Source organism: Petromyzon marinus, chromosome 61, assembly GCF_048934315.1.
Source record: "Petromyzon marinus isolate PM22_M1 ecotype Great Lakes invasive population chromosome 61, UKy_Petmar_22M1.pri1.0, whole genome shotgun sequence".
Classification (NCBI taxonomy): domain Eukaryota; kingdom Metazoa; phylum Chordata; class Hyperoartia; order Petromyzontiformes; family Petromyzontidae; genus Petromyzon; species Petromyzon marinus.
The window spans coordinates 12,257,156-12,272,731 of NC_133727.1; the positions used below are offsets into that span (position 1 = coordinate 12,257,156).

At 46.7% G+C, this 15,576-nt stretch overlaps 1 protein-coding gene across 5 annotated transcripts in view; it reads right to left on the minus strand.

The window, feature by feature from the left end:
* Nucleotides 1-14,875, minus strand: part of LOC116955684 (uncharacterized) — a 65,715-nt gene extending 50,840 nt beyond the window's left edge. Inside the window, exons 1-5 of one of the 5 annotated variants that reach the window (XM_032976933.2) lie at nt 14,661-14,872; nt 10,001-10,092; nt 7,922-8,053; nt 3,126-3,173; nt 732-796 (exon numbers count right to left, since the gene is read on the minus strand). In XM_032976933.2, the coding sequence (XP_032832824.1) occupies nt 732-796; nt 3,126-3,173; nt 7,922-8,053; nt 10,001-10,090 (335 nt within the window). In that variant the 5' untranslated portion in view covers nt 10,091-10,092; nt 14,661-14,872. Of the gene's footprint in view, nt 1-731; nt 797-3,125; nt 3,174-7,921; nt 8,054-9,963; nt 10,094-14,660 lie in introns of those variants that run through there. The other 4 variants (XM_076053580.1, XM_076053576.1, XM_076053578.1 and 1 more) reach the window with 4 other exon arrangements.
* Between the last annotated feature and the right edge of the window lie 701 nt (nt 14,876-15,576).

Here is a 15,576-nt window from a genome sequence, read left to right on the forward strand (position 1 = left end):
TTTTGGTAAACAAGCATAATTTAAAAAGAAACAACAAGTTGGCAAGGTTATGGGATTGAGTGTTCATTGCATCAGTGTACTGCAATATACAGGTAGTCCTCTACTTACGATGGAGATGCATTACGACGACCCCATCGTAAGTCAAAAATATCGTAAGTCGAAGATGGCCTAGCCTACCCAGGAGTCTTAAAGAATGGTGATAATTTAGCAAAACAGAGCAATTTACAGTACTGTATAAACTATATACTGTATGTATTTATTAATTACAATACTGTATTGCACAGTAAATGTAAAGTAAAAAAACAAGGTAAATTCTTAGCCTACCAATATGAACTACAATTTAATAGAAAGTTGTTTCAGGAAACAATCCTATCTGCTATAAAAAAAAAACTTTAACATGCATTGAACGTATCGTATCGTGGTAACCCTCAAATTCAGTCGCTAAAGCTACGTATCATACATGCGTTGAACGTATCGTAACATATCATATTGTACTGTACTCACCAAGATTATGTCCGTCGTCTGCATACTTGAACGATGTTAGGTTGTTGATGCCAATTTTGTCGTATCACTATCGCCATCGTAAGATCGAAATATCGTAAGTCGGACCATCGTAACTCGGGGACTACCTGTACATCCGAGCGCTATCTTGCGAAGTGCGTCTGCGCATGTTTTGTGTAAATCCTTTACACTGCAGCGACACTGCTGTGGTGTGGACCAGCGTTCGTTACCTTGACAGCATCCTGTATGCATCCGGTTTGTCTGCGGGCTTCTCCAGAATATCGCCATCGATCGCCTGAAAGCAGCAAATTTGTCACTATTATTACTGTACTTGTTTACCCAGGCAAACCTCTACGAGTCTCAAGACTCCTTAGGCGGCGATTCCTGCTAAGTTTTCGTAGCAGGCTGCGATGTTGCTGTGTCTAATCCCATGAGTAATTTGCAGGTATTTTTTTTACCATGGAGAGGAAATCGAAGAAATTGGAGAAACCGGAGGAAACGCGTGCAGAACAGCAGACAAACTCCCCGCAGAAAGCCGTCTGTATTGGGAGTTGAACCCAGGAATTTCTTGCTGTGCAGCACAAATGTTATCATCGCACCACCCTGCTGTCTTGGCTATGCCATTAGCAGGAATATACAGCAATCTCTCGCCAACCGTGGACTTGCCAACGGCGGAATTCATGTATGCACAATTTATTACCTGTATACCAATCTACCAAAAGTGGTCTGGAAATTTTGAGTATCCACGGGTAAGCACCGATCCCTAACACGCGGTTCTCCTCCACGCCACCACACCACCCATGGTGCTGCGTAGCTTATCACTTATCCATCTATTTGGTTGTGATTCTCGCAGCGCATAGACCGTGCCACATCGCAACCATACAGGGAGGTGTACCGGGACTTACACAAAAATAATGCAGTAGCCATCCATCCTAATTTTTTAAAAGAAAAATAAGCTGCACCACTGGTCCAGCCACCAGCACCACTGTGCCTGCCGCTGTGCCTGCCTCCTTACCTAATCACTCATCTGCCTTTGATGACCCAGAGGAAGAAGGTGGGCTGAGACCCTCTTCCTTCTATCCACCCCTTCCCCCATAAATTCATTATCATCATCATCGTCATCATAATAATGGACTTCTACCCTCAATATTAAAGGTATGTAAAGTAAATGTATTGTTTATTTATGTTGTATTATCTTATTGTGTAATGTGCTGTATTTTATGCGGTATTTAGTTAATAAACAGGCAACTTAGTTAAGCTGTGATGAGTCTGACCGTGGCCATGGTTCCTCTACACTGCTGAATAAACCACTCACACTAAAATTGCACATGTTATCACGTTTTAAATGATTCGAATTGTTTGTACAATGAAACGACAATGTTTGAAGTGGGCGCACTTTGTTTACCGTAATACTTTCAGTGGCTGTAGGGGGGTGCGAAAGTTTCAGCTGAGGCTATGGATTGCACAATGGGAAGGGCCTTAACAAGCATCTACCAGACGCGGAATCATAATTGCTGAGTTCCTTAGGCCGCTGCTATTAGCTGAGCACTATAAGTCGCGACCATGAGCTTTGTTTCAAACTTCAAATGGCTTTGTTGCCAGGAGGCAATGGCATTACCGTAGTGCCGCTATTGTCTGCGCAGTGCGCAATCTACCAGTGCTAAAACTGTACAGGGGTAACTACCGGTCCAGTAGGTGTAATATGAGGTCAAATGCTGGTAAGCCTAACAGTACGCTTACTTACAGTACTTATCTACCAGTTATGTGTTACTTATTTATTGGATATTTACTTTTGTTACTATTTCCTGTTTTAAGTTCACTCGTTTCCAGTTAGTTTGTTTTCTTTGTGCACGTTATGATTTTAATGTTAACAATTAAAAGTGGAATGTATTACAAATGTAAACTTTGTATTAATATGATGGAATTAAGCTGCGGTAACGACGTTAAAGATATGAATGCATGCGGGGTATATGGAGGTGCGGGCTATCTGAATTTTTTTTTAGACAAAACGCTATTTTTGCAGGGTATATGCGTCTGCGGGTTATATGCGTATGCGGGCTATATGCGGGAAAATACGGTAAATATCAGCACCTGCGAGACAAGTGGCCGGGGGCAGTGCTGGCCACATATGTCTGTCTCTCTTGTGCGTCACAAATAGCACTTGCCCCAACAGCATGTATAGGCTATTTTTGTGTTTGTGTCAAACACGAACATGCTTAGTAGATATGTGGCAACGAATTGATTAATCGACTAACACTGATTCTTAAGCTCATGATGCAGGATTTAGATCGCATGCATGAGAATCGATTGTTTATGAGCTACGCGCGTTACGGCGACATCACGCTTAGGTTAACGGAGCAAACGAAACCATTCCGAAGAAACGGAAGAAAAGAGAAACAATACAAATGAGATGGTGAAAGCGAGTGCTGCAATGATTCACCTCACCAGCTGGGATTAGATAAATTGTCGACTCGTTCCCACACAACTCAATACATGTGTCGCGAGCGTAAGAAACAAAATTAATACATTCATCCAATCATCAATCCATGTCTAATGTCCCAATGCTGAATTACACAAGAATACAAATTGTAAGCGCATGTCTAATGATTGTCGTTTTAACTTACCACTACTGTGTCAGCTCCGATCACCAAGTCTGGTGTTTTCTGATGTCTCTGTTTAAATAAAACGCACGCAGAACCTTGTTTAGTTTTTCTTTTGTCGCGAATTGCATCTCAGCAAGCTGTTGGGAAAGTGGTGTACCGATGTGTGTGAAGTTTTCACTCAGTGCGTACTGCCAGGCATGACACATGGATCAGAGACATCAGCACTGACAAGAGAATCAAAGAGCTGAAGAGGGAATTCATCATCACGATCCATGGGCAGATAGTCCATAGGTGCACTAAACATTTTGTCATTTGTTTCACTTTCCTCTGTCTTCTTCAATGCGCAACCTTCATAATAAAATTTTGGGTCAGATCGTGCAAGTAAAATGTGTCGTAAACCCTCCTCCACCCGACACAGTCAATGAATAAAGTTGTCATGCATGTGTAGTGACACTGCACTGACTGTTGGACAGCAGCTGCAACTGCAGGTGGGCACTTAGCGCACACGCCGCTGAGCATATAAGCGGGTGTGCCGACAGGGCGCAGGAACTGGGGCAAGGGTCATGGCAGACCTCGTGTGGATGCCCCTGGAACCCTCTGGTGGGTTCGAGAAGGGAGGCCCGGCTAGGGCGGAGTCAAGCCGTGCCGAGGGGGATATAAGCAGCGGAGAGCGAGAGCTCCGGGCTGCCGGTTCTGGGATTGGACTCGTCTCGTCGTCGCTGTCGGCGTCACCGCCCTCGTCGCTGCCGCTTTCGCCCAATCATTGCACGGCCGGACAGTAGTTGGCTGTCCCCGTCGATGCCGTCGGTGCAACACAGACAGGGTCGTGTCTGGGACGGGTCGTGTGGCAGTGGGGTCATGTGTGGGGGAGAGAGGGGGCCCGAGTGGTGGTGTGAGCTCGGCAACAATAAAAGGGGAGATTGGTGCCTCCTGTGACCACCTCGTCTCTGGCTGACTGTGTGTGCGACGTATGCCACCCGCACGCACAGACAACACTACATATGTATGTATAACTTCTTTAGCACGGTATGTTTTCTAACCATGCTAATCGGAGGTGCGGGGCAAGAACAAACTAAACACAAAACGCATTTCTAAAGAAAAACATTTTCAATCTAGATTTTAAAATGCATATCTCCAGTGGCTTCCTAATATCGGAAGAGTGTTCTAGACGGCCACAGAAGCGCGATGCAGTGATCATCTTATTCGATGGCTAGCCAAAAGCTGCAGCAAGGATGACCGGAGTTAGCGTGATGGTTTATGCTCTTTGACAAGATCAGCAAGGTATTGTGGTTCAGTTGTGGCAAGCACTTTGTGTGTAATGAGTGCGACCTCATAATGTATTCATTCGGGAACCGGACACCACTGCAGCACAGTGAGAACTGAACGGACATGGTCGGATCTTGTAGTACCCATCACAAAAAGTGCCAGATAATTATTTTGTATACACTGCAGCTTGGTCATGTTTTTGCCACACGTCCCTAGAGTAGTGAGTTGCAATAATTGAGCCTTATCGATACTATGCTCCATGCCAAAATGGTGGCTATGTCATGACTCAACAGTAGTCGAATGTGTCGTAGAGCCCTGATATGAATATATTTTTCATGTGGTGATCAAACGACATTCTGGTCGAGTATGGTACCGAGGCTCTTTAGATGAGTAGAAAACTGAATTCTGAAGTCTACAACTGCCACACCTGATCCTCCCATGCAATTTTTTCGCCTGAGTACTAACCAGCAGAACTTTTTTTTTAATTAAGCAGCATTTTGTTTCGTGCAAACCACACGTGCACCACTCGCGTACAATCTTCAAGATTAACGAGGCTTTCCATGTATAACTTTGACTTCACTGCAGTGTACAATTGTGTATCATCAGTATATAACGTAAATGTCTGTCATGCGTTGACATGACATCGGCAATCTGAGAAGCATATGTTGACAAAAGGAAAGGCATGAAGACGGACCCCTGTGATCCGCCAACTAGCCACTGCATAGGCGATGACTGTTTGTCTCCCAGATTTACAAACTGTAATCGACCATATAGGTATGACTCAATCCACCGCAGTGCTGTACCCGGTACACCGAACCTTAATGTTAGCCACCCGATAAGTATCTCATGGTTGATAGTATTGAAAACGGCTGAGATATCAAGGCCAACCAAATCTGTGGCGTCCCGGTCATCCATGATCTTGTAGAGGTCATCAGGGGTCTTTAGTAGAGCCGTCTCAGTGCTGTGGAGCTTCCGGTACGCCGACTGCAATGGGTTGAATCGCCGCAACAAGGTTGGGATGTAATTGCTTTTAACATCGGGACTTTATGCCCTTTGAAATTATACCTACGGTTTGAACTTGGGCGATAGTTTACGGGGTCACTATGGCTCAAGCCAACTTTTTTCAGGAGCGGTGTTTCCTGCGTCATTTTTAACTGGTCTGGGAAACAGCCCTTGCCGAATGAAAGATTTGCCAAGTGGACAATCAGCGGCGTAAGCACATCCGAGCATGATTTGACAATCGACGTGTGGATCTAGTCGAACGGCGATGTCTGTTTTGGCAGCCGTGCAATGAACATTGACACCTCTGCCACCAACGTTGGTGCCAGGGTCTCGAGTTTTGCATTGGTTCCAGGTTGATGAAACTTAGATGGCAGACTGCGAGAATGCGTTGCCTTCATGTTAGAAACTGCCGTCTTGATCGTCAATATCTTATCGGTGAAGAATGTCGCAAGTACTGAGCACAGACTTGGTTGACTAGTTGATGGACGCAGCAGACCCTTCACCACGCACCACAGAGGATGAAAGGCTGAGTCAACTCATTAACGCGCAGAGCATAGAAAGGTCTGCGAGACACAATAATGAGTCAGTCAGCAGATCTGCAACCGGCTCTGTAAGCGAGTCAGTCTCGAAACCAGTTTTCTTCTAAAGACACTCCAGCCTCCTCCACATCTGTTTTGCAGTGTTTGCCTCCGGTGACAACCAATTACTGCCCACTTTCCCTGTCTTTGTGCTTGTTCGGATGGGCACGAGTTCATCAAAAATAGCAGTGATGTCATTTTATAATTGAGGTGCAAAGGAATCGACCGTTGATGCATGATTTAAACACACCAATGATGACCTCATCTTCTGACAGAAAGCATCGTGGTCCAGTCATTTCCAGTCTCTGTATATCGTTGTAACGGGTGGGCGAATGATCGGTAACGCCACTTTGCACGTCACGAGACTGTGATCTGAAATACCCATGTCTTCGAGAACGTTGGTCACAGTTATGGCATTGGCGAATGTGAAGATGTGATCCAGTATATTTCCCGAGAAACATGTTGCGCCACTGACGTGCTGGGTTAAACTGTGATTGTAGATAATCACTGAGATATTACCACAAGAACCAGTCACTTCGGGACAGTTTAGGTCACCACAGATGATGTAGCAAGATCCAAGTGACCCATAGTCCAGCAGACTGGAAAGCTCGGAAAATAATTCAGTGGTGAGGATGGCAATAGACGACAGCGATCGTAAGCCCCCGCATGCTGTTCGTTATTTTCACAAGTAGCAGCTCTAATTATGTGATTTTTAATAAGTCGCTTAGGACATTCATGCAGATATCTCTACGGTGAATCGGAGTGATCGCACCACCATGTGGGTTGCCGGTGCAAGCCTTCCCGCGACGGTGCTGATGTACAAGAGCGTATCCGTAAGGTGCAGCCTCATGCTTAATTACATCCGGTGTTTACATCCGGTGGCTCACCATATACGCAGGTTTCGGCAATGGACAATATGGCGAGTCCACAATCGTTGATCAGATCATGGATCAACACCGTTTTGTTGATTATGGAGCATGCTTCGACAAATCCATAGTTGAAGAGCCTGGGTCCAAGGTTCAGGTCGATATCTGACAGAAGCAGTATGTCGATGAAGGTGCTCTTCCGTGATCGTGTGTAATTGTGGGGTGGGAGAACTGGCAAGATCTGCAGCACAACCATATGCGAGGCATTGCAACAAGTGAAGAACACTGTCGGGTATGGGTAAGCATTTCCACCGCAGATCATAGCACAGTGGGTGCAGAGCTCAAGTAGTTTTAACCTTAAAGTCGGCTAATAAGCACTCCCTTCTGGACGTTGGATTCTGGGCAGAGTCTGCTGGTGAGTCCCACCACAGTATCAGTGACGTTTGGGTGAGATAGAATTGGTTTGTCGATTCAGGCCAAGAGAAGTTTCAGGTATGACCCCCCCATTCTCCAAAGAAGAGGGGAGGCATTGCTTGACCAGACAGCTCGGCTCGCTCAACCGAAGCCCCGTGAAAGCAGAGCTGGGCAGCAAACAGCCGGGCAGCAACTGCTGCAGCGTCGCCATCGCAAGGTGTAGTTGCTGCAGTTGTTGCTGCTGTTGATGTTGTTGCTACTGTTGTTGCTCTTATACATGCAACATGCTGATGTCTCATGATGGTATAACTCCTTTGATCGACGTCTTTGATAAACTCTTACAATGTAACCTCTCACACTATAAACTCTAACACTATAACTTATAAACTACAACCTGTAAACTATAACACTACTCCACTATAAACTATAACACACTGTACTCATATTTGAATCGCATTGTTGAACTTCTATCAAACCATAAGTAGCCAACCACACTAAACGGAGGTGCGGGATTAGAATCACACCGACTATATTATAATCACATTGTTCTAGAATTGTGTCAATTTATTATTGCTTCAGCAAACCGATGTGTTGTTGGAGAGCAGCATTCCAGCTCATAGAGATGAGCATTATTGGACTGCCTTGCCGAATCGCTGGATCTCCTGCCAGCCAGCCTGCAGCGGTGACCTACCTCGTGCATGCGCTTCGCCACCTCCAGGGCCTTGCGCACGGCAGTCTCAGTCGCGTATGCGTACGGCGCCGGGTACTCAGCCTTGCTCAGGTCCTCCGAGTACCACGATGGGACCACCTCGAACTTCAACCCCTGCAAACCACAATCCACGACAACAGTCAGTCAAAAAGCAACCTTGCCGAGCCATGCTGATTATCCATACAGAAAGTGAAACCCAAAAACCTAGCTCAGGACAGATCTTCGGCGTAGCCTTGAATGGCCTGTTGGGGCAAGTGCTGTCAGAAAGTACCAACCTTGCCCTCTCTTATTAGGCCAAGCTTATTGGCCCTTATGGCCCATGGGCCCCGGTGCAGTTTCACCACCTGAACTTCACCAATGGTTCTTATGCTAGTCTATGGGTTGTGATCATCTATATAGGTGTTACATATTTATATTATGGATCTCTATGAGATACTACGGGTAACTGAGTCTCAGACTTATTCTTCTTTCGTATGGCAAATGCAGAGCAGAAACTATAATTTCACATCCAAGTGGTCAAGCCAGATAACCTAATTAAGAGCAGCGGAGTGTATCGCTGTAATGTCTCCTTCGTATATGTGGATCGGGCATTGTGTCGTTCTATATTGTATGGTCTGTTATGGATGACCACAGTTGCACACTGGAGAGTTTGACAATTTCCATTTGTGCATCAGGTATCCGCATCTGCCATGGTTTATGTGGATGTGATTTAGGGTGCGCCATGAGCTTCGTGGACGATCAAACCCAGAGATCTTCTGTATTGGATCTTTCATACCTAGGTGTTTTTGAGTTCTTTTGAATATCCATTCAGCTCTCCCAGCTTTATCAGGTTGAATTCTGATTGTTTAAGGTTAAGTGCATGGGTCCAAAAGCTTGTGTGACTTCAAACGATGGTGAGGGATGTTATTGAGGTCCTGATGAATAGGAAGGCGACTGCTTTCCTTGATTTGCAGGATTTCCCAGAGGGTTGCAGCATCATCGCGGATGGGTGGGGGAGAGATGTGTAACAGGACGGGCAGCTGGGGTGTTGGGGTTGACTTGAGAGTTCCAGTGATACACCGCATTTCAGTGTTCAGCTGGGCATCAACAAGTCGAGAGTGGCTACTTCTGGTACATAATGGCACAAAGTACTCGGCAACAGAGTACACAAGGGCCATTGTTGATGTCCATAGCACTTGTGCTGATTCTTCCCAACTTGTGCTTGCCAGTTACTGGATTAGATTATGGGTCTCAGTGGCATAGCATGAATGCAATGGACTCTGGTGCAAGGAATGAAATGGGGCAATCTTTGTAATGCACCACCTCTCTGAAGCCCCACTTGCATACTCGCTATTACACTGTGGTGGGTTTCTAGTTTAGCAATGGCCATTCCTCAGTGCTCAACAGACAAGAGGTGGCAGTGATGGATTGCTTGTGAATTCAAGGGTCGTGTGTGTCCAGGGTCAAAAGCGACCACAGTCAGCCAAACTCTGTTAAAAGTGCTGTGCTGTGCTTGGTTTAAGGACACACAGTTCATTCCTATTTACTTTGGAGAGTTGTGCACAAGAGGGGTGGAGAGACAGACAAAAATGTGGGGAGTGTGTGAGCAGTACTTGTAGTCTCGTGCATCTTATCTGTATTTTAATGCTTTATTTCCCTACCAATTTCTAGATCACACTCACTATCTTAAATATTCCCCATAGACTAGCTGCTGCCTACCCCTCTCTTCAACGTTCGGGGCAATGCTTTTGCTGTAGCAAAACACTCCAAAGCAGGACCCTCCTGAAAATGTGTGGCAAGCCTCAGCAAGGCTGTACTGGGTGGGATGACACTTCAAAAATATCATAGATACACATTTCACTTATTCACCCAGGAAATCCTCATTGAAACTCATGCCTCTTATAAAGAGGGTCCACACCGTGGGTGAAGTTTTGCGAATGATGTCACATGATCTTTAGCATGAAGCAGTTAATATACCCCGTAGTAACAACCAGGGCAGTCACTGCATTAGAACCATAAACCTCTGCGGCAAGCAGCAAACATACTCTCTCTTGCTGGGCTGCGGCACCGACCAACACGTACAATGTTGGTGAGGATGTCCCGTCTGCGTGGAGAGGCACTGGCCAGCACCACGCACTTTCCGGTCAACTTGGACGCAACCGGCTTAAGCATTGCTACAGAGGGGGTGACAAAGACAGAGATGGTGGGGGGGGGAGTAACTGTCAGACCCCACATAAATACATGTTACCACACATCCAAGCAAAGACATACACATGTGAGCACACACACAAAGGGCACAGACAAGAGATGGCCTGTCAGCCAACAGAGATGCACCTGAACACACAACCACAACCTCCATTCACCACAGAAATTCCTACATTAAAAAAAACTGGGTATAGTTAGTGGTGTTACAGGGACTTTAGGCTGGATGGCAACCTTTTTAACATCAGGAGGCTCCGAGTTGTCACAAAAAATAACATCTGAGCCTGTCATCGAGCTGCAGCATGTTGATGACTGTGCGCTCGTGGCCCCCTTCACCGTCTTTGAGAAACCACTCACTTTAGTGGAATCCTTTAAGCACCTGGGCAGCTGTCAGATGACTGCAGCATTGAAAGCGAAGTACAAAACCGAGTAAAGCAGGTGTCATCCATGTGGCAGTCAGAGAGGGATAGCTTTGGGGGGGGAGGAGGAGCGAGGGATGCACGGGGCGGCATTGTGTAAAAGTGTTTGCAGGTGTGCGATTTGATCAGCTCATGAACATGATGGATTGGACTAATTTTAGCACGCTACGCTAACCCATTTTATGAACAAAGGGCTTGACTCAATAAAGGGGTCTGCCGCGGAGACTACCGGGGTCCGTTCTGCCCCTCGTCTTGATCAACGCGTCCGCTCTGCTGCAGACTTGAGACCACGCTGACCACGGTGAAACTCCTCCTCATTCACGGCAAGAAAGTCAGCCATGTCGGTGTGTCATCCCAGCAACCATCATCTTGGAGCCAGGAGTGTTGGTGACAACAACTTGCTGGCCTGTGAGCGCAATCGACTGGGGTTCTGCTGTTGACTGCTGATGTGTCATCCCAGCAACCCTCGTCTTGGAGCCAGGAGTAGATTGTCACAGAAAACCACCTGCAGCTGCCATGAAAATAGCCCTCCGCGAATGCTGAAGACTGCGGGGCGTCGGCAGCTGGGACACTCGCGGGGAAGAAGGGAGGTGACCACCTGAGGGCTGTGAAGTTGTCCTTGGAACGTTTAATTCAATCTGTTCCAGAACTGGGGAACACTTCATACAAACGCTGGATCATTGCTCCGCAGCTGTCTCCCGTCAGCGTTCGTATTTGAAGAAATCCGTGAAACCAGTATTGTCGGGTCGTTGTATGATTGGTATTGTTTGTTGTTGCTGTTATGAGGGTGATTTGGGTTGCTATAATTGTTGGTGATATATATGCTTAGCTCTTTCGGTAAAGTCACGTTGAAGGGAAACAATAAAATATATATATAAAAAAAAATACCGAAAGAGATAAGAATATGAATTACTGCAGTCACGAAAGCTTTAAATCAAATGTTGGTGATATTTTCACTCCCCCGGAGAAGTAGCAAACTTGTTACCATGAAACAATTTAATGACTATAAAAATGTAATTCAAAGTAAATGCCATTATTTTGCAGTATACTGGCAGTGATCCTTCTTATACTCCGCACACGGTCATCGGGTGCGTCGCGTGAAACAGGGGCCCAACCATAAACTAAACCACAGCGTTGCGAGTACTGAGAGCTAGGGTTTTGGTTATAGATCAAAACCTCCAAAGCTCATGTCGCAAAAATACGCACTGTTATAATTCTTTTTTGGCAGGCTCAGAAAAAGGGTATTCCAGAACAAGGACCTCAGCCTACATACTAAAACACCTGCTTACCAGACAGTGGTAATCACAACACTCCTTTACAGCTGGGAGACGTAGGCCTTGTGCAGTTGTCACATGAGGATGCTTGAGGCCTTCCATATTAGGTGTCTTCAAAGCATCCTGGGGATAACCTGGCATGACCGAGTACCCCATACTGAGATACACTGAAAAACCAACTGCATCAGTATGGAGGCTACCATCATCCAGCACCAACTCCGCTGGCTCAGTCACGTCATCAGGATGCCAAAGGAGCATCTTTCACATAAAGTATTGTATGGCCAGCTGCACCTAGGCCATCATTCTACAGGGGGCCAGAAAAGGTGCTACAAGGACCAACTGAAGATGGCCATGAAAAAATGCAACCTGAACCCTACCCAGCTGGAGGACACTGCCGCAGAACGCTTCATCTGGTGCCAGTTCTGCCAGCAAGGAGTGTCGAAGCTCGAAGAGGATTGAAGTGAGCTACGGAAAAGGAAGCATCGTAAGAGACATGAAGCGAGAACCATACCTACCACCTCCAATCAGCGGCTTCGCCTACTTTCTCTGTAGCAGATGCTGTGGGTCGAGGATTGGACTTTACAGTAACACAAAATCCCACAAAAAGAGGCAGAGGAAGAAGATCATAATCGGATATGATGGATAACCTTGAAGATGAAAGATCCTGGAATATTTCCAGTTTGTTGGTGGTTCAACCTATCGCGGGCAACCTCTGTCCACCAATTTAGCTATCGCAGGGGTTGTTTTGGGGGTTAGTTTTGGCCATTCGCGGGTATACTGTACATGGAAGTTATTATTGATAATACCGTGGTGCGGGCGAGGGACACGGGGCAGTCAGTGGCACCTCAACCTTTGCCGTGCAAGCATTTTGCGGACAAAGACCACCGTATACCCTGTTAACAGACTGTTGGGGCAACTGCTGTGAGCGAGCACCTATGAAGGCCAGCACGGCATACCAAGGGGTGTGCAGCCAGCACCACACGCGGCCGCCTTTGTCTCCCAAGTGGCAATATTTACACATTTCGCCAGGTACTTATGTGGCTGAGTCGACCTAGGGGATGCCCAGGACCGATTTAGATAATCGTCACTGGCGTTGGGCATGAGCAGAAATCGAACTTGGGTCGCCAGGTTTGTGGTGCTGGCCACTCATCACCTCGTGTGCTGTTCCGGCCTTTATAGGCGCTGCTCGCTAGCGGCACTTGCCCCAACAGGCTACAAGGGGGATCGTTGGTGCGTGTGTTTGTGCGTGCACGTTTGCCTGGTGTGTCTTTGTTTGTCTTTTTGTGTGCGTCTATGTGTGTGTGTGCAATTGTGGTTACTTATTGCGACCCTTTCGACAAGCCATCCAGCATCAGGACTCAAGATATACTTTACTTAATGTTTGATTTACTATACAGTATTATTCTAGTGTTTGCATGCAAATGTACAATATTTGTATTGTTATTTATGAGTTTAACAACCGCAACACATTTCATAACACTGACCATTTGGCCATTTAAAGTACATTGTGTTCCGACTTACAAACGGGTCCCAGGAACGAATTATGTTCGTAAATCGAAAAATCGGGAAAACCTTAGTGTTGAATATTGCAGTTTTGGTTTTCGCGGCACTTTGCAAGAACGTAACCCCGCGATATTCAAGTTTCTGCTGTACTGCGTTTGGCAGTGCTGCAAGAGCTCGAATAAACAAAAACTCCAACACATTCGCCAATAACACTGTGTGGCCTTCAAGACCTCAGGTCGTGGGTTCGGGTAGGGGTAAGTGTTTTGTTGCCATCGTGAGCACTGCGAGTCCACCGATGGTGGTCATTGGAGCGGTGGCGCAGTGGTTAGTGCAAAAGAACCTGGCAACTTGAGTTGGAGTCCTGGTCAGGGATAACGTCAGTGGCGAGTGATGTCTGATCCGGTCCTGCCACCACCCCATTCAAAAACTCGCGCTGACCAGCGTGGAAAAGTATAGTAAAAAAACCCGTATATGGCCATAACGGTGCGGCGAGGCTTTCGCTCCGCATTTACCAACACACAGCGACGATTTGGGCGCCAGAGTGACGAGATGTTAACGACCTCGCCTGGTTCGACTCCGACCTTAACGCCTGCTGCTGTATATTTTGAGTTTGCATGTTCTCCTCGTGGTGGTATGGATTTTTCTCCGGCTCCGATGTTTCCCTCTATACAGTATTTAGAAACATGCGCTTAGAGTATTTGGCTGCTGTAAATTCTCACAAGCCACTTCGTTCAGCTATCATGTGGCCAGATCGCTTGTGAAAAATAGCTACATAGCTCAGTGGAGCTTTACCTGGTAAAATTTAATAAGTGTAGTTGAAGACTACACTATACTGTATTCACCATATCCACCACACGGTCCCGATATACATTACATTTTGATAACTATTCCAGAGGAACAAGTTTCAAACTGGCATGTCAACAAGTCACCCAGGTACTACCCATGCATACAGTACAGAGCACCTATACGATGCTTTCGCGACCAATATCATCCATAACATAGTTTTTTTGGGGTTAGATCGCGTGTCCTTCAACCCGCCACAACCAATTAGTAAGGTTTGTCGCGTAAACAGAACACCAAGGCAGCAGACATCGTGCTGCTCACAGCGGCTATCGCGATTTTCACCTGAAGACGGGCGTTTGTGTTGCGTCCGAAACGTCGTGATTTATTGTTTTATTTCTACCTACATGACTTTACGAAAAGAACCAAAGAGTATGGATTCCTGCAGTCACGAAAGCTTAAAATCACGATAGAACGTGTCAATTCGTTACTAGTGCATCAAACCTATATTATTGCACATATGAGGACATTGTAGGCACTGTTTAAGAGAACCCGGCCACTCACCGCAAGCTGTCGTCTGTGCACGAGAGGTTGAACGGAGTAGCTGTTCGGCTGGACTTTTATACGCTTAAAACAAAATACAATCAAGATGAATTCGCGCAGCCACCGCAACTCAGCAGTGCCCTTCCTGCTACTGCCCTCAATGGTGTCTAGCACCCTTCGATTCCATAATCGATTCCTCGTGGAAGACGTGAGGTTGGATGTTTACGCCTTTGGAATCAAACGGAGAGTGGAGGGCAAAGAGTCCGCCATCTTACTCAGGGAAGCACGAGTGGCTCTAGCATCCACCATCTTACTAGGGGAGGAACCCAACGTTGAGTGGAGGGCAGAGTCAGTCATGTAAAGTGGATCCAGCGTCCCCCATCTTACTCAGGGAAGCACCGACGTCGAGCCAATTACGGAGTTCACCATTTTCCTCGGGGATGCCCCTCGACAGTTGATTAAAGCCAGGATCCACCATATTACTCGGGGAGAAACCCGAGTTAAGTGGCGAGATGCTCTGCCATCTTACTCGGGGAGACACACAACGTTCGGTAAAACCAGTCCGTGGAAAAAGTGTACACAACAAAAACCGCCATTCGCCACTAACTGGCGGTGACGTCACCACGGTGCCTGTGCCAGGCGTACTTTGAGACCATGTGAAGTGTCGAAGGTTTGCTGACAGGAGGTCTCGGGACACACCCAGGTGCCATGGGTTGTCTGAGATGATTGGTATATGCACCAGCTGTACCCACTTTTGTGCCACCTTGCTGCGTTTTATTCGCCCGGCGCTCCGCTTGTTATTGTGAGTGTCGCACCTCTGCCCTCCGTTGTTGTTGGAGGGCGACTGCCTCCAACTGCCCAGTAGCGTCCTTCACGAGCCTCCTCCACAGAGGCCGATCTTGACACCGCTGGTACCAGTCATCGGCAAGTCCACTCA